This window comes from Fulmarus glacialis, unplaced genomic scaffold (assembly GCF_000690835.1).
Source record: "Fulmarus glacialis isolate BGI_N327 unplaced genomic scaffold, ASM69083v1 scaffold4491, whole genome shotgun sequence".
In the NCBI taxonomy this organism is placed as follows: Eukaryota; Metazoa; Chordata; class Aves; order Procellariiformes; family Procellariidae; genus Fulmarus; species Fulmarus glacialis.
The window spans coordinates 8,090-34,429 of record NW_009190721.1 but is presented as its reverse complement, the minus strand read 5'-3'; the positions used below and the strand labels follow the sequence as shown (position 1 = coordinate 34,429).

Below are 26,340 nucleotides of genomic sequence, written 5' to 3'. Positions count from 1 at the left end.
TTGAAAATGTGAAGAATCTGGGCATGTCTAGTAAAGGGCATTAAATCTGGATTACTCCCTAAGTAAATTTTCAGTTCCAGCTTTTACTTGACTGTTTTGTATGATAAAGCACCAAATTAAGAGTCGTAAAAGAACATCTAAATAAGAACAGCAAAATAAGCTCAAGGCAGGCATAATATTTAAATAAGGCTTGTGCCCCAAAGCAAGCAGCTTTTCTAAAGGAGCAATGAATTTGTGCATGTGATATGCCAAAGATGTTTTTTACTCAAACGTGCACATTCATAAAACATATTAGTTACATTTACAGGTAGGTAACTAAGATACTTGGAAATTAGTGGCATGGTTTGTAGATAGACTGTCTAATCTGAAAAATTTCTGCCCTTTTTTTTTTTTCCAGGTAGTGAGACTGTTAAAAACATCTCCAGAGAAACCTATAACATTAGCAATCGGTGATGGTGCTAATGATGTGAGCATGATACAAGAAGCACATGTTGGCATAGGTAACTTTCTTTTGTCAGAAGAGAGAGCGGCAAATAAGATGCCAATTTTAGTAGAGAATTAGGTCTTGAGTAGTGTTTATAAGCAGATAAACTTCTAACGTTTTTGCTCCTGTGAATGGCAAGCTGTTAATCTGAGTCATCTGTTGTAGCAGAGTTTTAGTGAAATTTAAAATTTAAGGCTGTTTGCTTTCAGAAGTCTTAGGTTTATTGTGTAGTCTACCAATAATTAGAGGTCCTGATTAATGCTGCCTTAGGAACAGCAAAGATTCTCTGTAACTAGAATCTCAGAAGTACTCCACTTTGGATACTGGAAGTGGATATCTCTAACTTCAGACATTGTCAGGATCTAAGTTACTGTGTAAATTTGACCTTTAAACCTTTCTTTGTGCTAAACTGCCACTGTTTGCACCATGTCTGTATCACTATAGAAATGCCATTTGTGTCTAGTTTGTCTTTGAGGAGAAGGCTTTCATTATATCTTTTGAGAGACTGTTATTGATTCTCAGCCAAGCTTGGTAGTTTTCTCTGTTGATATTGTTTTCTGTTATCTGGCCAGGACTTTAAACTTTTTTTTTCTGCTGTGTTATATATAACTGAGTACCAAACAAAACTTAGATATAACTGAATTGGTACCCATCACATAGTGTTTTGATATTTCCTTTACTGACTTTGTTGAATGGTGTTTGTGCTGAAGGTTCTTACATAAGGTATTGGTACATCAGGATATTCAATCTGTCACCCTTTGTGATTAAAAAGGTGTATGTAATGTTTATCATGTAAATCACGTGGCCATGATTTTTAAGGCCATGGGTATAGCCTGCTTGAGAAGGTTACAGGCCAATAGCAAATGATGCTTTATTCTACAGCTAGTTTGTCAACTAACTGAAGTTTATTAAAAATAAAATTATCTGAGTTTTTATTGTAATTTGTAGCATATTGGACAATACATGTACGTTGGTCAGAACTAGCCAAGTCTTTGCCATGGAGGGTGAACAGGACCTTTAGACTAATTTTTTTTTTTTTTTCAAAAGCAACCAGCACTTTGAAGTGTCTGATTTTCAGGAATCCTGGGCCACTTTTCTTCTGTAAAAGAGCATTTTGTGTTCTCTGTGTATGCTTATCCTAATCTTAATAATAGGTTTTAGAAATGAATTTTTGTTCAGCTGTGACAAGTGACAAGCATTGTCAGCCCATCAGATTAAGTAAACTGCTATTGTAAGAACAGCATTTCTTTTATTCTCCTGTTGAGTATAAGTCATATATTATTCCCAGAAAGCGCTGTAAGGAAAACCTCTCTGAAGTAAAACATACTAAGTAAATTGATAATTGATGATGGATTGATAATGGTTTGCTTGGTTTGGGAATTTTGGTTTTGTATGAGTGTTATTATTTCTACGTCTTCCCATAAATCTTTTCTTAAGCATAGCTTATGGAAATAGTGTTGTGGGGGGTTTGTCTGTTTGTTGTTTTTTGTTGTTGGTGTTGTTTTTGGAGGTTTTTTTTGTTGTTGTTGTTTTTAATTGAATCAGCATCAAATGAGCAGTTTCCCGTAGTTGTAAGTGTCAGGAATAATGCCTTCTTTTGGAACTGAAAGTTGCTGCTGTCTTTATAATGTTGAAGTGCAGGAATGTATGTTGTTGGTTTTTTTAAACTTTGATTTTTATAATGTTTAACCTGTTTTCTGTTTTGTTTCCCAAATATTACAGGAATCATGGGCAAGGAAGGAAGACAAGCTGTAAGAAACAGTGACTATGCAATAGCACGGTTTAAATTCCTCTCCAAGTTGCTTTTTGTTCATGGGCACTTTTACTATATTAGAATAGCAACCCTTGTACAGTACTTTTTTTATAAGGTAAGTCGTCAAAGAGTGCCAGTGAAGCTCACAGAAAAATGTGTAACTTCTTTCCAGCAAGAAATTTATTTCAGATCTAACATTTTTGTTTGGAACAGGTTAAATATCTCTGTTTTCTGGGCTTTTTTTATATTCTACAACCAAATGCAGTAGTTTAACTATGAAATTGTTTAGTACTTCCACCTAGAAGTAGGTTTTAAATACCACAATAAGTTTGCCTATGCTGAGAGGCGGACGTGTTTGCTCTCTGAAAGCAGTATTACTAGCTTGAAATTAAATGCGTTCTTTAGCAAGATGTAAAAGTATAACCTTTTTTGTTTATTGATTTAATATGAACCAAATCCATTCACCTTTCTTAAAAGGAAAAAGGAGCACAGGAAGTAGTTGAGGGAGGGAAGGGTCCGCAGAAAGTGTGAGGGGAGGGAGCATGCTCTTTGCCGGCAGTCTCACCTTAAGAAAACTGAACAGTCCCAGCCTTGACTTAAGAAATCCTGAGGTGAAACACTGCAAGGGAAGTAAGCACCAGGGACTGAATTATCTCCAGATACCTCTCGGGGAGCTATGGGCACGGAGCAGCAGGGTGAGCTTATGCAAAATGCAAGAGGGGAGGAGTCGGGGGACAGGCCTGGGACCGCAGTCCTGGGCTGGAGTGTTTGAAATGCTAGTAATGTCAGGGTTTTTTTGTGTGGTTTTTTGTTTGGGTTTTTTTTTTTTCTTGATCATCGGTTTTGATAAGAAGTCAAAATTCACTCTCTTTCTTGAAATTTATCTGAGATGCTAGCAGTGGCCACCAAGCCACTTTTTATCTTCCATTGTTTGCTTTCATTTAAAGATAACAGCGTGGTGTTAGGTTTTGGTTCTACTCCCATGCAAAAAGCTCACATGAGCAGGGCACAGGCTTTCTTGAATGAAATGGGGAAACTATTTTGCAAAGAAATTCTTAAAAAGAAACTGAGTGGAAAATGGATGGATTTCTCCTCCTTTAATACTACTTGTATTCCCATAATGAGATGTGTTCATCAAGCACATAGAATTAAGTTTATATTTTTCAGGTTCATTGTCCCAAAGGACAAACAAAACATGCTCTTGAGCAAAGCGTATTGCTTTACTTGGCCAAATAAAATGCTGAAATGCTTTATGCTCTCCCTGTGTATTTTTACCAGCTTGTAAGATTTAGCAATTTCTTTTAGCGTTATGAGGCATATACTGGCGATTAACTATTTCCTTCACTTTTCTTTTTTCAGAATGTGTGCTTTATTACACCACAATTTTTATATCAGTTCTTCTGTTTGTTTTCACAACAAGTAAGTATTGGATGCCTTACATCTTGGTAAATGTGTATGAAACACTCAGGATAAATAACTAAAAAAATGGGAAAGAACTACCCAGGAGCAGCACAGATTTTACACTTAACAAATATCCAGCTTCATTTTCTATATTTGATAGCTTGATGTTACTAAATGGTTATGTGAGTATAGCTTTTTTCTAACTAGGAAATTCACGTAATTAATGATTTGTGGCTGTTATTTGTGTGCTAATAAATTTTAATAAGCAACTTTTTTCTTTACAAGACTCAAAATGATTTTTGTTTCCATTTTCAGACGCTCTATGACAGTGTATACCTGACTTTGTACAATATTTGTTTCACTTCCTTGCCTGTCCTCGTATACAGTCTTTTTGAACAGCATGTGCATCCGCATGTATTACAGAGTAAACCTGTGCTCTATCGGTATGTGTATCTTACATATATTGTCACAGTAACACATCATTTAGAACAACGGTGGCATCTGCAGAAGTTTGAACTTGCTGTTATGCATTCCTACAGTATTTTTATCTGTAATTTATGCAATTTTTAGTAACTGTCTTGGTGAGGAAGAACTGCAGCTACATAGTATTCATCCTAAAAGTTAACTAACATGAGTATTTTGAGAAGCATCTTTTTACGTCAGTCATGTTAAGACTGGAAGAGAATTGAGCACTTGATCAGCTTACATGATTGGCAGCCTTCTCCTCCATTACATGTAGGAGGTGAAAATCACTCAGATATGCAAATGGAAAACTAGGACACTGTGGTTAGCGGAATCACCACAAAAAATACTTTCTATCCTGTAGAAATAGATGTCCTCCCAGTGGTAGCATGTTGTACTGCATACTGCTTTTTGGAGAAAAAAGTATGTATTTTTGTAAAAAAAAGAGGTGTCTCTCAGATGTTTCTTTTTTCCTAAAGGTCTTTTAAGCAGAACAAGGGGCAAGCATCGGGAGATGTGGCTTTTCTTCCTCTTGCAATTTCACCTCCGGAGAGAATAATTCTGGGTTTTGCTATTCTGAATTTGACCCATTAGAGACACCCTTGCCATTGATGATCCCTGCGTTAAGCAGAGGCAAATCATGAGAGCTCAGAGTTCTTTTTTGCCCACGGTTTATGTATTTTTTTCATATGTCAGCATTCGTTAAAGGTATCTTGGTGCAGTTGAAAGTTACATTTATTCAAAGCAGTAGCAATCACGCAATGTGAATGCCTAATGGGTTATATAAAGACAATCTGAAATCCAAAATCTGTTTTATTTCTGCAGAGATATCAGTAAAAATGCCCATCTGGGGTTTAAACCGTTTCTTTACTGGACCATCTTGGGCTTCTTTCATGCATTTGTTTTCTTTTATGGCTCGTATCTTCTAATGGGAGAAGACACTTCTCTGCTGGGAAATGGCCAGGTACAGTATCATAAGAATTACTCTACCACTGTATTTTTGGTGATATTTCTTCATGTTTTTTTGAAAAATCCTCTTGTGTCAGAAAAATCTAAGTTTTGTTTATTTTTATGGACTACATAATTAGCAAAGATGCTTTACCAATATTCGTGTGTGCTCTCAAGAGTAACATTTAGTGTGGGAACTAAGACATGTTGTCAGGAAGTGTGTGTCTATGAAGAACATATCTTTCAAGATAATAAATGTATTATGGTTACCTTAAACTTTGTTTTATTTTATATACTGTCTTTGTCAAAATCATATGTCATAACTTCAGTAAATGAGAATTTTGAGTTGGACTTAATTGCAGTGTCAAACAATGACCTCTCTTTAGCATCTGTTATAAAATTAGGCTTAAATCTGGAAGTTGCCAAAAGTCTTAAAGCTTCTCCTGAAAATGTATTATTTTAATTACTCAGATTTTTTAAAAATTAAGTTGTCCGAGCTGCTTTTAAATTATACTTTTTATTCAATAAATGTTTTTAAGACAATAACTTAATTAAATCATCAAATACTAATTTGCCACTTTCTATTTTAAAGATGTTAAAGTTAACAGGAAAAATCATATGCAAAAAACTCTAAAGCTTGGATGAAACCATTACAAGTCTGTTTCCTCATTTTCTCTGGTTCTCAGTTAGTTAACCCAATTTAGAACAATTAGATACTGGTTTTTCTCATAAAACTGTTACGGGTAACGATGCAAAAATACGTTTGTTTCTCTCATTATGCCATTCTTACTACTGACATGAAATGCTTGCTCATTCTCGTGTAGCGCTTGGTAGAGTTGCAAGTTATGGCACAAGGTACAAAAATAGCATCGTGCTGTGTTCACAGTGGTCACCTGGTGATAGGGAGCGGGCATGAGCTCAGGAAGTTTAGCAAAAAAAAGGGTTTCCATATAATGATGTACAGACAATGGCCAGAACTGTCTTGAGTGACTGAAATCAGAGAGCATGTGAACTGGTGGTTAGCATCCCTGCAGAGAAAGGAGCAAGAAAGGGGGAGTGGTGCAGCTATTTCATCATGAGATGTTTGGCAAGAACATTAAAATAGTTGTGCTTTAGACCAGAATGTCTCTTACAACTGAGGTATGAGTGTGTCCTCTCTTGTCATTTGTTACAAGCTGTATGACTTTGAAGTTCTTGTGAATTGGTGAAGGACCTTCAGTACTCTTCTAATGAAGTAATTTTACACTTTGAATCAGTGCGTTTCTGTGCATCTGTCTTAGTTGTCAAAGCACCGCACTCCAAAATTGCTTAGTAAATGTCCACAAGGCAGGAACAGAGTTTTTTCATTGTATTTAGTAACAAATGCTTAGTTTGGGGAACAGATTGTATCCTGTAAGTCTAGACCAGTGTGTTAATGTAGACTGTAGGGAGAAGGTTCTTTTAATGGCTTCTTGTATAAATTAACCTCAAGATGTTTTGAATATGCTTAGTGAAGCTTTCAGATGCCCTTTGGCTTCTCATGTTTTCTGTGATGTGACTTAAAAAAAAAATCTTAGAATTTATTTGGAGTTATTCTTTACCTCTCTGTGGTTGCTGAAAGATGGTTATTGGAACTGGTAGAACTGTGTGTCACAGTAAAATATGTGCGGTGCATAAAGTGTGTTGCAAATTTAATGTGTGCCTGAAAAAGCCAAAGTTAAGGGCAAGAGAAACCATGTACTGCTGAAGTGCTTTCTTGTAAGAAGTCCTCAAGAAGTGATCACTTTGTGCGAATGTGTGATACTGTCAGTGCAAGGCCTCACACTTTCATTCCGAGCTCTCAGTTTGGAGCAAAGCAGAACAGAAGAGATTGTAAATAATTTGTTAATGCCAGTGGTTTGTTAGGCTTACCTCAACACATTGTGCAACAACTTGATCTTTTAGTTCTTTTTTCTCCCCCCTTTTTCATGCTGTGCATGTCGTCAGATACTGAAACCTAACAGGCAAATGGTAAGAGTTCAGAAGAGGAGGAGATACAAAATATTGTATCTGTTACTTCACAGGATTAAAGGATGCAGCATCCACAGTGTAAATGTGTTCAAAAATAAAATGGTGGCAAGAACCTGTTCATTTTTGCATTCTAACTCTGTGGCCATTGAGAGCAGTGTTATGAAAGACACTTTCTTTCACAGGTCACTCGGGAGCAGTAGTCTAATTTTACTTCAAGATTATTATTGCAGCAGTTAACAGCAAGCATGTTGCTTGTTTAAACATTACTATTGGTGTGAAAAGTAAATAGAAGGCTTCAGAAGATGTGTTACAACAAAGATCTTTAAAATTATCAGTAAATCCAGACTCATGGCTGCCTCCATTTTGTACCTTGTGCAAAGATGAGAAAGCGGTTGTGAGATCTGTCATCAGACTATTGGAATGTTTTTTTGTCAGAGCTCTGTAACAAGGACTACAACTGTGTGTGAATCCCAGTTTCATGCCTCTGTGCTGTACTAACAAATCAACTCTAGGATGACTTTTGCCTGTCTGCATGTGGTACCTTTCTCCTTGCTTGCTTAGTTTGCTAGCAGTAAATACCGAGTTGAGGGTTTGGTCATTGTTCAGTATGTCAGTGGCAAAAATAGCTATGAAACAGCAATGTCTTCAGTTTCAGCACCCAGACTGCTTACAAGAGCAGAGCAGTTGGACCTGTTGTAGAATGGCAGCGTGTGTCTGAGTAGCATGTGTGTAGATAGATTACGAACTCAGCATCCCTGCTTGTCAGAGCTGAGATTTTATTGTTGTAGAACTTGTTCAGAGTTTTGATAGTTTCATTTACGTGGGCAAGAGAATACGAAAGTGACAGATACAGTGTTTTAGAATTGAAGCTTAATTTTGTGTTTATTAGCCTTGAAACAAAGTGTCTTTTCCTTAGAATTTTATTTGAAAAATACAACGGCACCATTATTTTTGAATTGTAAAATTGTGCTTGGGGTAAAAAGTGAACTTTCAGGTGATGCTGCATGTTGAAAATGATCTGGAAATGTTTAAACTCAAAGTGCTTTGCACTTACTTTAAAGTGAATACCTTCCACCCAATATTTGTTTTCTATTGGATGCTTATGCTTAATTGATCAAACTGATATCTTCATTTTCATGTTACTGTTTTGGACTTTCTTCATATTTCATGTAGCCTTTGTGGTGATTTGTTTTGAACCAAGAAGGAAGATGACTTGTGGATTGTTAATTTTGCTCTTATCATAAGCTGTATTTTTTTTCTAGTAGATTGTGTTGTATCCTCCTTGGTTTTTCGTGATACTAGTTGTTACAAGCTTATGTTCACAGACTTGTTTCATTAGTATAGCTGACTTGAGAAGAATCTAACTTACCGTGAATGCTCTTAACTGATTTTTTTTTTTCTTCCATGATTTTTGCCTTGCCGTTTTCTTAGATGTTTGGAAACTGGACGTTTGGTACTTTGGTCTTCACCGTTATGGTTATAACTGTTACGATGAAGGTATGATGATATACTAATTACTCCTTGTGTTTGGGTATATGGGCAAATATGTAATAGAGCAGTAACTTAAAATTGATTCAAAAGTTATACAGAAGTAATTGATTCTTGAGTATTCCAGATAAGTGATTTTTAATGTTTGGTTTCAATGTTGGTTAAGATTTTTCTTTGTAGTTTTTGCGTGTTACAACAATATTTAGTGTTTGAGCTGGAAGTTCATAAGTACGTTCAGACCAGTATTTATCATTTTGTGTGTAGTGGGGGGAGAAAGGAAGTTCATTGAAGTTATCTTTGTTTTAGATGGCACTAGAAACTCACTTCTGGACATGGATAAACCATTTTGTTACTTGGGGATCCATTGTATTTTATTTCATATTCTCCTTGTTTTATGGGGGAATTATCTGGTGAGTGATTATTATTTTTTTCCCTCTCCTTTCTATAGCACATATGATAGATGAAGCTGTGAAAGAACACTGAAGTATTATGTTCTACCATGTTGCTCTGAATTTTGTGACAGGTGTCGGAAAATAGATTTTTAAACCTAGAGCGGCCACTTGCTTTTGGTGATTCTTTTAGAAATTTGAGCAATGCTGCTAAGCTGTCCTGTGCTCCAGGACAGAAATTAGTTGTCTCTGACAGCCTGTGACTATAAAAGCATTTTTGTTTTTAAAAAACCCAAAAACCTCTTGTTCCCAAAGCTGCTATGTAATAGGTAAGTGTTTGCAACAGAAATGAAGACACTGGGGTTTGAGTCAGTAAAACGATGTATTTTTGCTTGTATTTTGGGGTCTTGGAATGATAGGATGGTAATTGATTTCCTACAACACAATTTAAAACTAAACCAGAACTTTTCCCTCCAAAGTTCGGTTCCTCCTTCCCCAGAGTTTCTTTGCAGGTCAGTTCCAGCAGATTGCTAGACTTCTTCATGGACACCATGCAAATGTAACTCTGCATCCTGAGAGACTTGCTGCTTGATGTAAAATAAGATACACTTGAGCCTGCCTGTGCTGTACTTTTGTTTCTAGAAGTTCCTTTTAGTAATTGCCACTTTTTTTAACTTTTCAGGCCATTTTTACATACCCAGGACATGTACTTTGTTTTTGTTCAACTGTTGTCAAGTGGTTCTGCTTGGTTTGCCATAATCCTCATAGTAGTTGCTTGTTTGTTTCTTGATGTTGTGAAGAAAGTGTTGTACAGACATCTACAACCAACAAGTACTGAAAAAGCTCAGGTAATGTTACGATTTTGTATCCAACTTGATCAATAGTCAAAAGAACATGTTTGTTAAAATCTGTTTTGTAAACTAATTACTTTCCTGTGATATTTAATTATCCTCTTACATTGCTGTCATGTTTAATGCATAAGTGTTCTCATTTCAAAAGATAATTGTTAATTTAAAATTACAAAAATGAGGACACCATTTTACAAGGAAATAACATTTATGTTTAAGTAATTGATATTAACCATAGTAGAATTATTTATAAAGGGGTCACTCAGTCTTTTGCATCTCAGCTTGCAGCTGTATGAGAGGATCATACTACACATTTTTGTATTGCATTAAAGATGGCAACTTATTCTCATTTTTGTCAAGGTATTAGAAGCTCTCTCTTCAACTGTAATTGCACTGAATAGTTCTTAAAATATGATGAAAACTAATTAAAGATAATTACCCATGTGGCATTTTCATGGATTCATAGAAGAGGTCTAAAGATACGCTGTGATAATAGAATCTCCCTTTTGCCTGACACAGGCTACAAAAACTCCTTGAAGTCATTCTGCTGAAATTAGGCTGCCTTTTAGGTAAATCTCATCTATGTTTGAGTGTTTTCTTCTTTTTATTGACAGTTATGGAGAGGTCATCCTGACCCATTGTTCTAATAGTTACTGTCTCTGGTTTCAGTTTTCAGCATTTTATCTTTTTATACTTTCTGCTAAACTGAAAAGCCTTCTATTAGCAATTTTTTGTTTTATTCACGGTTAGGTTTGTGATCAAGCTAATTTTCTCACTGATTAAGTAGATTGGACTTGCATCTCTTGTCAAAAAGGTTATTTTCCAGTCTTTTAATGATTCTTGTGTTTCTCCTGTAATCTTCACCATTCTTCAACCTCATCTTGAATTTTGGATTTCACCAGTGGACACAATATTCCAGCACAGCATACATCAGTGCCAAGTATGGAAATAATGAATCCCCCACCTGTATTCAGTTTACAAAATAATATACATCAATAACCTGTTATCTTCTGCATCTTTTTGTCATCTACAAGTGATTATGTTGGTTTCTTCCAGGTCTTTGATGAGAGGTCCAATAGCATAGGGCCAAAAAAAAATGTGAAAGTGAATGAAGAATCCAGTTGACCAAGATATCCCATATACAGTTATGTTCTGAAACCTGTTAGCAATTTTTTGTGTGCAATACTGATTTTGTGGTGTCCTAGTTACTTAATTCAGATTACACTGAGCTATTTGCCATACAGAACTCTTAACTGCATTACATCAATACTGTTACCTTTAGCATCTAACCTTGTAGTTACTTTGATGTAAGTGCATGTTGATTTACTTAAATTATATTACCCTTCTAATCTGTGTGTTAAAAAAATCCATGTGAGACATTCCCTTAATTTGCCTAGGATCAGCATCATGCTGACAAACCTATTGCTAGCCAGAATATCCCGTTAGTCCCTTTTCAAAACTGGAATATTAGCTGCTTTTTCCAGTCTTGGAATTTAGTAGCTAAAAGCCAAGGTAAATAACCACTAGCTTTCAGAAAACTGTTCAGCTAGACCTGATAAGACTCTTGATTGCATGTTATTGCAGAGTTTTGATTTAGGAGAAATACTATAGATAATGGTAGTTACTTACCTTTTTTTTTTCCCTTCAAAAACTAGTGGCAATATTTATTCCTTCCCTCCTGTACATCAGCTATTTCTATTTGGCGGTGTATCGGTATGGTTGTTGAGGTTTCTCAAGTTCCTAAAGTGCTTGAATTGAAAATCAAAAAGCCCACATCTTTTTTCCCTGGCCTTATCCATGTAATTCTTGTTGCATCCTCTTGCTTTCTGAATCAATTCTAAAGAATTTTCGGGTTCAGTTTGCTTTCATTGCAGTTGTGTCATCAAGGACACAGTTGGACTTCTTATTTTTAAGGAAGAATCTTGATGAATGTCTAGCAGCTTTCCTGTGGCAATAGCGTGATTTGTAGCCATGGGGACTTTGCTTTGTGCATCTCTATTAGTAATCTTTTTTTTTTTTCCTTATTCCTATTCTACTTTGCCATTTGACAGTGTCAGCGTTAGGGTCTGTGTTTACCAAAACACTGTCTTTTTCTGAAAATACTTAATTCCTGATATTGCAAAGTTGAGGTATCTAAAATCTGATTTGACCAAAAATGCTTCAGCAGCCATTCAGTGGTTTCTCTGTGTGTCTGATAATGAAATCATCGTTAAAAATGTATGTGCGAAAAGAAGGCACCTGTTTGTTGCTTTCTTGAAGTTTGATCTTTTGAGATTTTCCCACTCTTTTAATGGGACAATCAGCCCCACTGACTTTCATTGGCTATTCTTGTAGTGAGGAAGTAGACATAAGTGAAGATGAACAGATGACTAACTTAGCACATTTATTGTCAAGGAGTGACAGAATGCTTCTTTCATGATTATACCTCATTAGATTTGTTTAAAATTTCTAGTAAATATTTTTCTTTCCATTTCAAAGCAGAGGGTAGACTGACTTTCAGATAGAATGAGTTTGTCCTAAAAGCTGAGGAATTTTCTGTGGAAGTCATTCGAAGAGTCAATATGGAACTTTGTATATTGTCCTTTAAAATGCGCTTTTCATAGTGTAGGTGCATTTTCTGTATAACTGAATATTTTTAATTGTTCATTTTTAATTGTAGGACTAAGTATATTTGCATATTGAGGGAAAGAAAACCCTTAGTTTACAGTTACTAAGTTTGTATCAGGGCAAGATAAATCGTTATATGACCTAGTCACTAATTTTTTAAATCACAGCTGTTTAAGTGATTTGTTTCTGTCCCCTATCATTTAAATTCTAAAATATTCCCAGGAGCAGTGAACAAAACACAGGTTTCTCAGGCTGAAAATGCTTGCCTCTATTGTTTTAATCTTTCAGAAACTAAGAGCACATACCTGACTTAGTGCTCTGAATTCACTGTATCTGTAGGCATCTGTCTTACTCTACTGAGTATATAAGCAACTTGATTTTATATTTTTTATTTAGTATAAGGTCATAGCATCAACAGTCAATCTGTCTCTCATCAGTTGGATGTTACATGTAGCTAATTTATTCATAAGAGATCAAAGAAATTTAACTGGTATGAGAGAGAAACACTTGAGAAATTCTGCTAAAGAGAAACTTTTAAATGTAAATATTGTTCTGTGTCACAACAACTTGAAAAAAAAAAACCTGTTCCATTTTGAGAAGTCAGTATATTAAAAATTTTACAGGCAAGCATGAGTTGACTTTTATAGAGGGATGAGTGGTTAACTCTACCTTCCTTAATGCACTTAAGGTGCATGTGTGTAACTTTTTTTTTTCCTGTGTTCAGCGGTTTTTTTGCTGGCTTTAAATAAAATCCATCTTATTATGTTTGATATTGGTCTGTTGCCCTGAAGTAGCTTCTGGGTAATTTCTGACTGTAAGTCTGTTACAGAATCATATAGGAGGAAGTGGACAGTAAGGTAAATCTGAATCAAAGTATAAATATTCAGGTAAATATAAATCACAGCACTATTGAGGGCAGAAGGTAATACTGAATAAAGATGTCTGGCAAAGTATAGATGTAAAAGTGTATAGGCCTTTTTTCTCAGATGAAAGCATTTAAGAATGGTCCTACCAAACAGTAACTGGCTGTGATGATCATGGGAGCTGTCCTGAAGGTACCAGGCTTGTGTTCTGTATATGATGTGTATTCCACTTAAATAACAGTGTCTTGTCCTGTGTCTTTCTCTTAGAAAATTACTGCTGCTACTTACTGACATGTATGTTCCATCCCTTCTCTGTCCAATTGTAGATGTACTCCAACAGAGTTGCTTTAAGTGACGAGTTCATCGCACTGCAGCCATTGTCCAGGGCAAGGAATCAGCTGAGCAAAATTAGGTAGAGTAGGAGGGACAGTTCCTCATCAACTCTTATGCATGCTGAAGGTGAACTAACCAGTGCTGAGAGAGATGGGAAGAGGCATGAACATTAGTGGGTTGAGAGGGCAATACCTGTAGTGCAGATACACTCAGTTTGGTTATTTCTTGGCTTTGCTCTGTGTTTTTGAGCCAAATGCTTCTCCTAAGTAGCATGTGTTGGACGTGCTTTTTTTAGGAAAAAACATCCCTAGCATGATGCTCAACTTTCAAAATACGGATCTAGCTCTTCTTGCATCCATTTTTAAATAATCACAGTTTCTAGCATGGTTATAATGCTTTTAATTTCTTTATGATCAAAATTAACAGTGCTTTTTGCATGTTGGATAATTTCAGCTTCATAAGGCTGTGACAGGAAGGTCCATGTATTTCAGGCAGCGATTTCTTGCGAGTTGTTTGCCCGTTTTAATTTGCTTTCACTTGTGTTGAAAGGGCAGAAAATGTTTTAAGTTTGGGTGCGTACATACACTTGTGCGGCTAAGGCTTGTTGTGTTTGTTTTGTGCATCTATAAAGTGAGTGTTGTTTGTTTTCAATGTGTATGGATACATATTCCTAAAGGCATTTGGCTACAAAGTCCTAGAAAATTATTTAAAAAAAAGATCAAAGCATTCATGTGCCTGTGTAGGTGAACCATTATGATTCTGAAACTCTTCAATGCACTGAGTTCAGTACATGAAATACTATCAAATGCTGATTTTCATTTGTAAGACTAAAACATTCACATGCATCAATAATGTTTCAATCTGTTTGATGTTTTATCCCACTTTTATCTACTTCTATATTCTATAGCAAGAATTAATGCAAAGAACTGATTCCTTTTAAATACTTTTTAAGGTGACTGTGTTGTTTAAAAACATGCAAATAGGTGTTAGGAGAACCAACCAACCTACGTTTTTGGGACCTAGTTGCTGTTTGTTTAACTGAGGGAAAGTAGGAGGCAGGAAGCTGACATTGTAAACGGTTAGCAGAGCATTTTTAGTGGTTAATTGAAACAGAGAGTACAAGCCCTTAAAGAGGTGGGGGGTGGGGGATGGGGGCAGGAAGAAGAAAGCTTTGTATTTCCTCTGGAAGTGTGCTATACCTTTGCAAGGCAACACTTGAAATGGCTATTGTGTTTAGCTGTTAGTTTTCCCACTGTGAAACACATCAGCTCAGATTTCCAAACACCCCAGGGAGGTAGTGGTGGGGTGGTTTTGTTTTGTTTTAAATTCAGCACTTGCTAGCTTTAAAACAGGCAAACCGCAGTATACCTCTTGAATTCTAGTAAACTTAGCAACGTATTAGGGAGATTCCTCTGCAAAAGCTTTTACAAGTTAGCTTTTAAAATTGTTAGTTGATCAGTGTCATGTAAGTAAGTTACCTTTTTAAAACTTTGGATAAATATATTTGCAGTAACCTCTGTTTTCTCACTGAATTATGAAAGTGAATTATGTAGTGCATCATATCTACGCCAAAGGTTTTATAAAAAAAGATTCTGTTAAACCTTCCAAAACTAAACAGGTTTTAAGGGTTATGCAACTGGATGGTGAAAGAAAAATAAAGCTGTCTAGGAATGCAGCACTGTAGTTATTAAAATACTAAAAAGAGGAGAATGCTTGCTAACTTGAGGGGATTTTCTTCAGATTACACTTAGGGAAGGAGTTGAAAAAAATGGGAAATTTGTTTTGTCCATGAGTAACAAATGGTTATGCAAATCCAAAAATTCTTTTGTCTGTCAAAATTTTTACACTTGAATATCTAATAGTAAGGTACCTGAAATACAAGCACTGAGTGCCTTTATACTACTATATTATACTACTACTTTATACTACTATACTATACTATGCAGTTGAAGTTGTAAAGTGCAACAAGAAAGAAACAAGGATTCGGGTTTCTCTAGTTCTTTATTTGTAGTTTTCGGACGAAGTGCAGAAGCTATCCTGTGGATCCTTAACTAAAACAGTAAAAAAAAAAAATCAGCTAATAGGTGGAAACTACTCACTTCACTATACCAAATAAAAACTAATTTGGAGTGAAGACCTTGGGTTAGTTTCTGTGGTGATCAGGGCAGCTGTTTTCCAAAAGCAGTAGAGCAGAGAAAGTGAGGAAAACTGTAGGAACATGAAACAAAACAGCCGCTTGGTGAATGTAGCTGTAAGCAGCTAATTCTGTCACACCTCATTTGTACCTGCCGACCAGTAATTGCATCCTTTGTGACTGCAGAATGCATGTACATTGGTGAAGAGACTTTGGCAGTTTTTTGTTGTTTGTTAAATATGTATTAAAAACCTCGAAAGGAGTATAGCACCAGGTTAAACTGAGTTATGCCTTGTTCTGTAAGTGTGCTTACTGTTCTGTTGATATACAAAAGGAGAATACCTTTATGAGTGCAAATTAAAAGACAAGTATATGATGTTATAATCAATTTTTATGTCTATAGGCTTCACAGTGTTGCAAAAAATGTTCAAGTTTATATTAAGTACGTTTGTGATGTACAGTCAAGAGCTTTGAGGGGGGTCTTTTAAGTGTCCATGTGATTCCTGCAAGTCAGAAATGCAGTCTTGTGTGTGCCTGTTAAACTCTTGCCTCTGAACTTTAGTGTCACTTTTGTAATTTGGGATGAAGGGGAAATCAGGCAGCACAGGTCAGGTACAGGCTTTATGCTTAGCTGGAGACTGAGTACTTCTTTCCTCTGTGGCTGTCTCTCCTGTTCTTGGAACATGTGAAATATGTATTTTAGGGTACTAACTGGGCCCCATTGTATCTCATTTCAGTTTTTTCTTTGTAAACAGTTTTGTCTGTGTATGTATGCATACATGTCTCTGTGCTTTATAAGAACCATCAGAAATCTTAAGCCACATGTGAGAAGTGTTGCTCGGACGGATGTTTTAATTCTACTTACTGATGGGATTAACTATGTTTATAGAGCTTTTATCTTTGGACGGTGTGTTACGACTGTACAGGATACTAGGGAAATGTAAAACACAAAAACGGTTTTTATTTACAGGGAAGGCTGTCAGTGCATAATGTTATATCTGCGACTCAAGCTGTAGCATTTGCCTTAGCACAGCCAAGGCCCTGTTCTTTCCCCATCTACAGGCCCATGAGTCTATTGTTGCCTTATTTTCCCTTCATCTCTGTACAGATCTGCTTTCTTTAGCTGTCTCCAGAACTCCAGACTCCTGGCCCTGGCGTTACAGCCTTCATTACTTGTCTGTATTTTTTTCTCTAGTTACTGTTTCGTAGGATTCCCCTCCTAATAGCTTTCATATCTGATCCAGGCCAGCTGTGTAGAAATTGAGAACAGGCAGGTTTCTGTTCCTTTTACAGCATATGTTTTCTGTAAGGAACGTGTGATTTCCAAGAAGATTATTCAAGTGCAAACATGCATTTGCACTAGTGAGGTATACCAGAACGTCTTAATATGCTAAACTTTGAACAAGAGTAATCTCTTCCTTTACAGGTTTGTATATTGTGTTAGCATAGTGTGGTGCTGATCTGTTAGCTAATCCATAGAATATATCACAGGAAGAAGGAATAAATCAGAGAAGAATAGATTATTTCATATTTATCTTCAGTCACAAAAGTGCACATATGTACTTACCTGAAAAACAAAATAATTTGGCATTTGTAGGTTTATATGATTTAAAGAGATGAAGAGTAGAAAAACTAAAAAAATGTTGAAATTGTAAGTGCCGGTGAAGTTGTTAGATGTCAACAATTCTTGTATTTTCTTTCAAAATTTTAAATATAGTTGTTTGGTATTTTGGTATACAGTATGTTAAGGGTTAAAGAAAGTGAGCTTTACAGTAGGGAGCAAGTTTTAACTTAATTGTGGAATAATAATAACCATCTCATATATATCTTCTGAAACGTCCATTTGGCATCAGACATGTTGGCAGCTAGGATCTGGGCTCAGGAAAGTATGCTGCAGTGCTCTTAACTTGATGTACAGGATTCAATACATTTCCAGTTCAACAAAGTCCCAACTGTGTATTTCAGTGTGATTAAATGTTTAGTTGAAATGTCTGTCTTATAGCGTATAGAATACCCTGTAATAAGACAAACTGAAATGTACTTTCTATTAGAAGGGGGAAAACAAATAGAACTCCAAAATCTGAAAATTTGAAATAGATTTCAAATTTGTTGGGTTTTCCCCTTTTGTAGTCTATGGTGCACAAAAAGACCGAACACTTCTGATACTTGTGCACTGGTAAACCGTGTTTGATCCACCGATTAACTTGAAAAAATTGCCTCTTTACCTTGTAAATATGCCTTGTTCTCTCAAGAACAGATCTGTAAAATGAAAGTTCATGTAAAAATGGTAACTGTTTTAAAGCAATGCAAGCATGGTGCTTTGTAAGATTTGTTGCTTTTCTGTCCTTCTAGATGGAAGAAGATAAGGGTTCAGTCAGCTCAGCATGTGACTTTGCTGAAAGCAGGCACAGAGGGGAGGACAATAGGCAACTGCTAGATCCATCTAGCCTACCCGACAATTCTTACGTTCACTAGGTAGTACTCCCACTCTACCCTAATGTGTGTGTATATACATTTATATATATCATATATAGACAGTCATGAAGCCATCTCCCAAATACGCATATTTTTGGTATCTACAAGAAAATTTGCATCATAGTATGTGGGTTTGATTTTTCCTTATCAAGCTGAATCATTCTTTAATTCTGCACTTCAGTTGCTTTTTGATTTATTACATGAAATGGGCCATTATCATATAAAGTATTATGTTTATTGTGATCCTGGATCTTACCTTATGAAAATACTTTATTTGCAGCCCAAATATAAATAATAATATATATTTCTCTATACTTACTCATTTTTTAAAGCATTGTTTCGCCTGCCTTTTGTTTCCTGAGGGTTTTGTATCAGGTCTTCAGAGACCATTATGCTCTACTGCCTTACCATGCCAGGTTTTACTTTGATATAAAAGTATAATCATAATTGTCCGCCACAGGGAGAAAAGTGAGAAAAGGCACTCTTTAGCATAATGTAAGCATCTTCCTTCCAGGTAGTGGATATAAATACAAAAATCCATGTTCACCAGGCAGTGATATACAATATATCTACACATAAAATTGAATTTATTCTTATGTTGTCCTTCATGCTCTCCCAGTATTGCTTTACACTTGACTGTGAGTTTGATAAAACATAAATATTGTTTCCAGGCTTATGTAAGGTCACATTTGCTGTTTTTTTAAAAAAGGGTAATACTAACTTTTCCATAAATTGTGGTTCAAGCATGATCCTAGCTTTTTCTGGGTATCTCACTTGAGAAGAACAAAGGAGATTGTAGTGAAGAAGAGACACCAGCCCTCCAAAATCCAGAGCTTGAGGGTTCACTCCGTGGAAGCTAGTTTGGGTTACTCTTGGTTCCTCTTTCTGCCAGTCTTTGAACAATATCTAGGACTGCTAGCTCTCAGGTCAGCAGATTCTAGGGGGAAAAAAGTCTGTTCCATCTGATCCTACATACAAGCGCTGTAATAGGACCTTTTACAGTAACTTTAAAGTTATGACTTGGTCTGCTTCAAGATAATGGATGGACTAAATATTCTTTTTGAAATCCTAATTGTAGGAATGTTGAGATGAGACTTTGTTTTGTATTGCTGTGAACCCAACTGTGAAGATCACTGCATGTGTGGCAGGGAGCTTGCTTTCTGACCTCCTAATAGGAATTCCTTCTGCTCTGTGTAATTCCTTGTCTTGATATACTGTGAGCGCAGTATGAAGTGGATGTGAAGTCATATTTGCTAGTACTGCAATGCTGCAAATTGTGCTGTTCCTAATTATGGTATCTCTGTGACAGCACAATAGTGACCAGATGTGATGGTCATCAAATAAGAGCATTCAGGGACTCAAGCTCTGTTGAGGTGTGTTTTGTTTTGGTTTTGGTTTAACCAAAACCCCTTTTAAACCTGTCAATTGCAATGCTTCTGCTCCTGTCTCTCAGGTATTTACAGAAGTTCATTGTCATAGTAAATGTTCATTTTCATTTTGTGTCCAGACGACCTCTCAAATGAGTGCGAGTTAGTCAGAAGTGTGTGTTCTGCCTGCACTCATTCATGGCCTCCAAGGTGCAGCAACTGAATCAAGGATTTCAGTTTGTAACGCTTTCTCTAAGTTCATACAATTGTTAACTGACAATCCTGTGTTCTTCACGTTAAGCAGGGTTGATGGGAAGATCTGGACCGACTATGGGGAATGTGGAACAGAGCTGAGGAAGGGGCAGGCATAGGAAAAGATGCATGGAAACACCAGTTCTGCCTGTGTGCGCCCTCCTTGTCCTACCAGTTGGGATTTTTGTCTTGGATTTCCAAATGCCTCTTGTTTCTCTTAGCTGCCTCTTCTTTGTAGTACAGGAATCGTTCTGTTATGAAGCTCTAATCTGTCCAGTTGCCTGTTTTGGGGGATTAGGAAGGAATATGTCCACTCACAGTAAACCATTCCCATAGGGAACTCTGAGGCTTTTTGCCTTCCTTGCAGTGTTGGGCAACTGTGGGTGGCATGAAAGAAACTGGGGTTGGAAACCAAAGTCTTCAGACAACAGTCAGCGACCTTTGGTCACACGGTGAAAAGTTGGGGGAAACTCTTAAGTGAGCTGTGTCCTATCATAGACTAAGATGCCTCCTCCCAGATTTCTTCATTCACTGGTGTCTGAGAGTGAGGTGAGGATAATGGATGCTTAAATTTAGCCTGTGTGTTCAGCATTTGTTTGACAGGATGCTCTCATGCAGAGTTTCAAGTTAAATTAAAAAGCATCCCCACATCTCACATCTTTACCTTTTGGAAAGGATACTGAAGTCAGTTTTGGATGTTCTCTCTCCAGCAGTACTAGATTTCAGTTAGATTTTAGTTATGCTGCAGTTGACTAGTGTGCAAAAATAATATAGAGGAGCACACGGATAGGTGGCACTTAAACCCATACATCTCTGTATTACTACTTTCATTTTGTTTGGGTCTTTTTCTCACCTACAAAGAATAAACAGTAGAAAGTTTATTATGCTAATGTTGAATTATTCTTCATGCTGGCATGAACATGACTGAACCTTTCTAACATCAGCCTTGTTTGCACTGAGATACAAGATACTCACAAAATCAGGAATGCGCTTTTGTTCTTTACCAAGCTAAGTGATTATTATTATAGGAAGTTGCATTCTACACTTCTTGCTGAAAAATTATTACTTACGATCAGGTTGCTGCATTGTATTCTGCAGCCCTGGTCTGAAGCTTTGTCTTGATAGATTTTCCTTAAAATAGGGCAGACCTGCAGCTTGTATAAATTGCTGTACCTCTGCTGCGGTTAATCAAGGCGTCACAGCTTAAACTGTGTGACACGCTGCTCCAGAGATTCATTATAGCTGTAATGCAGAGAATTGCTAACCAGTTTATTTCCAACATTAAGCAGAGATGGTGCTAAACAATTTCCATACGCTCACCAAGGCCGCATTCAAACCTTGGGAAGATCAAGTTTTAGTGTATATAGACCTTAGGAAGGGAAATGTTAATCTTATTCATCACTGTAGTTCTCCTATAAAATTCAAAAATATTCAACACTCTAAGAAAACCTGCTTTTCCTAAGTGTTTTCTGATAACATCTTCTTGCAGTGAATGAATCAGTAAGTACTGATTATTTTTTTTTTTTTTTTTTTTTTTTTTTCTCCTTCCTCCTCCTTCCAGCTTACTGAGGCAGGTTCAGGTATCAACTGCTTGGACTCCATGTGCTGCTTCTCAGATGGGGAAACAGCATGCACATCTGTTAGAAGAATGCTGGAACGACTAATGGGAAGATGTAGTCCAACCCGGGTCAACAGGTGTGGCATTTCTCTCAATAGCCTTTGCTGCAGACGATTCTCCTATAAACTGGAACCTGATGAGCCTGCAGCAATAGATGTCTAGCAAACCAGCTGCAGGTTTTGCTTATTTAAGTAGGAAATGCAACTCTTTATTGTACTTCTTTCATCCTAAAAGATTAATTTCTTGGTTTTTTCTGAGTGCTTTCTTTTGGGATAGGGAGGAGGAAAAACAATTTTCAAAAGATTTCTGTTAAAATGTTTAGTTTGGCTTACTACAAGTTCTTGTGTTGTATCTATCGTAACTTCCCTTGATTTGTACATTCTTCTCTTTAGAAAATCAAGCCTTGCTGCTGTTTTTGTTCTCCTCTTTATGATTTTTTTTTTTTTTTTTTTTTTTTTTGCCTTCACAAATCAGGGGTTTTTTGTAAAGTCGAAAGACTTTTCCCTTTGGTTCTTGATGTACAACCTCCAAATATTTACCTTGGAGCTTGCATTACTCCTGAAGATATACAAAAGGCTCACACTCCCCCCCTTAAATACAACTTCATTGTTAGAAGAAGAGTCTTTAAATCTTTCAGCCATTGATTGATATGAAGATGAAATATTTTTGTAGTATAACTTTTATAATCTATTTCTAAAATGAGAGTGACAGAACAGAGCCTTCACGTTCTAAGAATTTTAAACGTTTTTTCGATTCTAGAAGGTATATTGTCAAAATCATATGTGCCATTCCAAAGTATGTGCTAAATAAATCTTTTTCCTTCACAATCCATGTGTGAAACAAACCTCAATGGGATAAAAGCACGTTAGAGTAATCAGATACGTCTAAGGAGCAATACTGCTCTTGCAGTCAGCATAACTGTGAGAAAAGCTCTTTCAAAATCTGCTAACGTGCCATCTCTCCATTTCCACATAAAGAGGGATAGCTAACAAATGTGGAAATATTTGGGGGTAGAAATAAAAATAGTCTTTTGTACATCATATTCTCTCAGTCCCTGAATGTTATCATGTCCTTCATTGGTCAAAAGGCAAACCTGAAAAAGTTGCACTTCACACATTTTCAAGGAAACTCATTTTGTATTTGAACAACTTTGTCTCTTTTGGTTAAAGGTTGTGATATCATTCATTCAGTATAAAATCTTGCGTGGGTAAATGTCACTGACAAGCTTTGTCAGTTCTGATTCTGCCTTTAGGTATTGACTTGGTATGTAGTGCACTCTGTTTTGAACTCTTGTGTTGAACACAGTGTCTGTGGTTTCAGTCAGTTTCTCTTTTCTGGCTTGCTTCTGAAATTTATTCAACGTTTCTACAAATCTAGGGTATGATTATGCAACATGTTTCATTCCATATGAAAAATGAACTGTTATGATTAAGTAAATTTTTAATTCAAACTCTTGCTGTATAGAAAGCGGGCATGATGTATAAAATAAAAAATTTAATAGAATTTTTAATCTACAAGGTGAGCATTTAATTGGTCTAAAAATCAACATTTTGATAGCAGTTGCTCTAAGTTTTTGGGGTTTTTTTCCACTTCTCTGTAAAACTGTGCTTTCCAAATGAGGAGCTTCTCATGCTACTTTTTTCATTTCTTGTTATCTAATTAGGGCAGATTTTTAGTTAACATTTGCCTTAGTAACGTGTAGTCTTATAAGGTAGGTATTCTGTGTTTTATTTTCTGCAATGCATTTACATTTTTACAATTTCAGCTTTTTTCCACTTTTTTCTTTCTTTAAGAACTTACAAGTATTTATTGAAGATAACTCATATTTGACAGAATATTAAACACTTTTTGAAGATTGCTTTTTCTCAGGTTTCTTGTCTGCTTACCTCATGTAATTTTCAGATGAAGTTCCATCTAGCTGAATGATTTTAGGGTTGTTATAACACAAAAGTTAGTATTATGTGTAATGAATATGCAAAACTATCTTGGTGCTACACGAAGGGCTTGAAGTTCTGTAGTTTTTACTTACGCCTCTGGTTGAAATTACTCTGAACCATTTTCTGGTTTCACTTAAATTTCTGTACAGTACAACTAGAAAAGACTTCTTTTTTAATTTCAGTCTTGCGTTCTTCAGTGACTTCAGTTCCTTCCACTCAGCATTGACACTTAAAACCTAGTCTAAAAGTCAAGGTACTAGGACTGTTTTTTCCCCTACAGTTTCCTGGTAATATGTGAAAGTCTTTTTTTATTTTTTTTAATGCACTAATTGCTTAAATCACATGAGGCAGTTAAAAGTTGTGAAATGCTGAAGGTAGAGTTAAGAAATCTATTTGGTGATTTAAAAACACTTGTAAAATTGTTTAGCCTTTATTCATGAGCTTGAGCTGCTTTGATTTTTTTTACCTAAAGCTGGTATCTTCAGAAGATTGCATAGTCCCAAGCAGGATGGTCTTTTGTGTACTTGTGCTTTATAAAACAGCTTCTTATTCAACCAGGAGGTAGCTGCAAATTATTTTTGTTGAATGAAGTGATGCTTGTAAATACGTTGTCTGAGAGAGCACTATTTTAAATAACGTTGCTGTAGCTAGCTTGTGTTGTATTCTGTGCTCCTGATATTCTGTCAAATATGATATTCTGTTAAATATGATAACTGAACATGAAATCGAACATGGTGTCAAATTTTGATAGAAACTTTGATGAATCAAAGTTGTACAAATGCTTGGAGTAGCGGGCCACAGGAATATAGTCTCTTGTACACTTAATTTACTGCTTGTAAAATGTATTCGAGAAGTATTTTCCATAGCTTCATTCACCACATAGAATATAAAATGTGTGTTGTGATATGACAAAATGCATTTTTGTCTGTCTTCCATTAAATTGTCTGTCAACTTGTCAGTCACTAAAATAGTAAGAATGCTGGATCACATACATTCTTGTACAGTAGGATTCATTACTGAATTGTTCAGATGTCCCATTGGTGGTACTCGTGTCAAGGCATCGCATGTAAAAGTTCTGAAGAAACAGCAGATTTCTGACAGAGGCAAATTGGGAGGATAAGTTCGTTACATTTTGATTTCCTGCCTTCCAACCTTCTTATTTTTCAGCTTTGCACATACAGTCCTGTAATATTGTTCAACACAGAACAATATTTCTTCCTAAGCGGTAATCTGTCCTTAAGAGAAAGACATTGCGAGATCCCATCTGAATCAAAAGCTGTGACATGTTAGGTAGTTTTCCTGATTCCTTAAATTTTAACTTAAATTTAACAGTAAGGGATGAGATAGATTCATGGCTGTAGATAAGTTTTGCCTACCCATAAGTTTAGACAGCGTGGATGTTTATCATTAGAACACCAGTATACTGGGTTACCACGGTTAGCTGTGCGTACAACAAGGCTTTACTAGAATGACCTTGGGCTAAATCAAATTGTAGCATTCATAGTGCCTCAGATTACACATGCAACATTCAGATTTTCCTTGAGGCACAATATTAAAACTTTAGTTGTAAAACTGGCATATAAACCTCTGGTCATTTTAGTTCATAGTGATGAAAATACCTGTAGCTGTGAGTAAATTTTGCCAGAAAGGTAAACATAGACTTGTTAATTACATATTTGATGTGATTAATTGCAGTATATTTTCAGAGGTTTGAATGAATTGCAGGTGCCTACGTGAAATTAATAGATTAGTCTTCTAAAGAGTTACGTTTGCCTAATCTGGTAACACTTCTATCTTTTGCTTTCATAGACTTTTCTCCTCACCTCTAGATTGTAAGTTCCCAGTCAGCCAAACTTTTCTTTTATTGTTACTTTAGATCATGGAGTTCATCGGATCCCTTCTATGCCAACGACAGAAGCATCTTGACTCTCTCCACAATGGACTCACCCATTTGTTAACAGGGATTTTTTGTAAAAGCCTTGTGGAAGCCATGTGGTGCTCACACCCCCATAGTAGGTTCTGAAGCGAGTTCAGTGCTACATCCCTGCCCGGAAGACTAGCATGACTTCTAAATACAAACCGTGGCTTGTCTTGCGGCCTAGCATAAGTCATCTGGACAGTAATCGCTTCCAATTCTTTTTTCTAATTATATCCACAAATTGCTATATAATTTTTATTTGTAAGGAACGCTTTTACCTCTGACCATTTAATCTTTTTTGTTACCATACGAGCAGATTGGAATCCTACATTTGATACTTGAGACGTCAGTATAGCGCAGTGGCAAAATCTTTCTCCTCCCAAATCCGAGTGATCCAATAGAACTGAATTTGCACAATGAAACTTTTAAAAGTTGCATTTTTCATGATGACCCTTCACTTTAAACACACATATTAATTTTGAGCTGTGTCTTACAAATGCTGTCTTAGCAGTTTGCAAATCAATTTTGTTATTTCCATGGACAGTTACTATATTCTATAAGCAATCAGTTTAGTAATTTTTGAGAGTTAAATACAATTCAAATATTTATGCTGGTGTATGAATGGCAATATATTAGTCATTGCTTTGAAAAACACTGTTAACTTTTACAAATCAATAATTTGGAATAATAAGGTATGTAACAGTTCACTGTTCTCTTAAAGTATAATTCAGAAGCCAGTCTCCTTTTCTCATGCCCTGTGTGTCTTGTTAACAGTTTTTGATCTTGACATTGAAAAATTTGTAAAAATTGGTGGCTTGTGCAAAAGTGTCACCAGCATAAATTTTTTCAATTCTTAATCTTTTTAAAGTTGGGGAATTTTTGCATGTTTTATTCTTTTCCATGTATTTATATTTGGTCATGTTGTACTTTGAAGATACAATTAATGGTTAATTATCTTCATATATCTGAAGGATCTGAGACATTGATGGCAATGTTTTGATACCTAAGTATGCCAATAAAAACAAATTGCACAGATGGAGCTTTGAATGGTGCATCTTGCAGGTACCTCTATTG

The 26,340-nt window shown here is 36.1% G+C and overlaps 1 protein-coding gene across 1 annotated transcript; it reads left to right on the top strand.

Annotated features, from left to right (window-relative positions):
• Positions 1-397: 397 nt before the first annotated feature.
• Positions 398-25,566, top strand: LOC104082972 (probable phospholipid-transporting ATPase IF; the record flags this gene model as incomplete). The annotated part of the gene is made up of 10 exons (XM_009586273.1): positions 398-500; positions 2,207-2,352; positions 3,597-3,656; positions 3,954-4,081; positions 4,926-5,064; positions 8,469-8,534; positions 8,832-8,935; positions 9,597-9,762; positions 21,355-21,488; positions 25,225-25,566. Coding segments are annotated over 10 exons (1,128 nt in total), but the record flags the coding sequence as incomplete, so codon positions are not given.
• Positions 25,567-26,340: the final 774 nt, after the last annotated feature.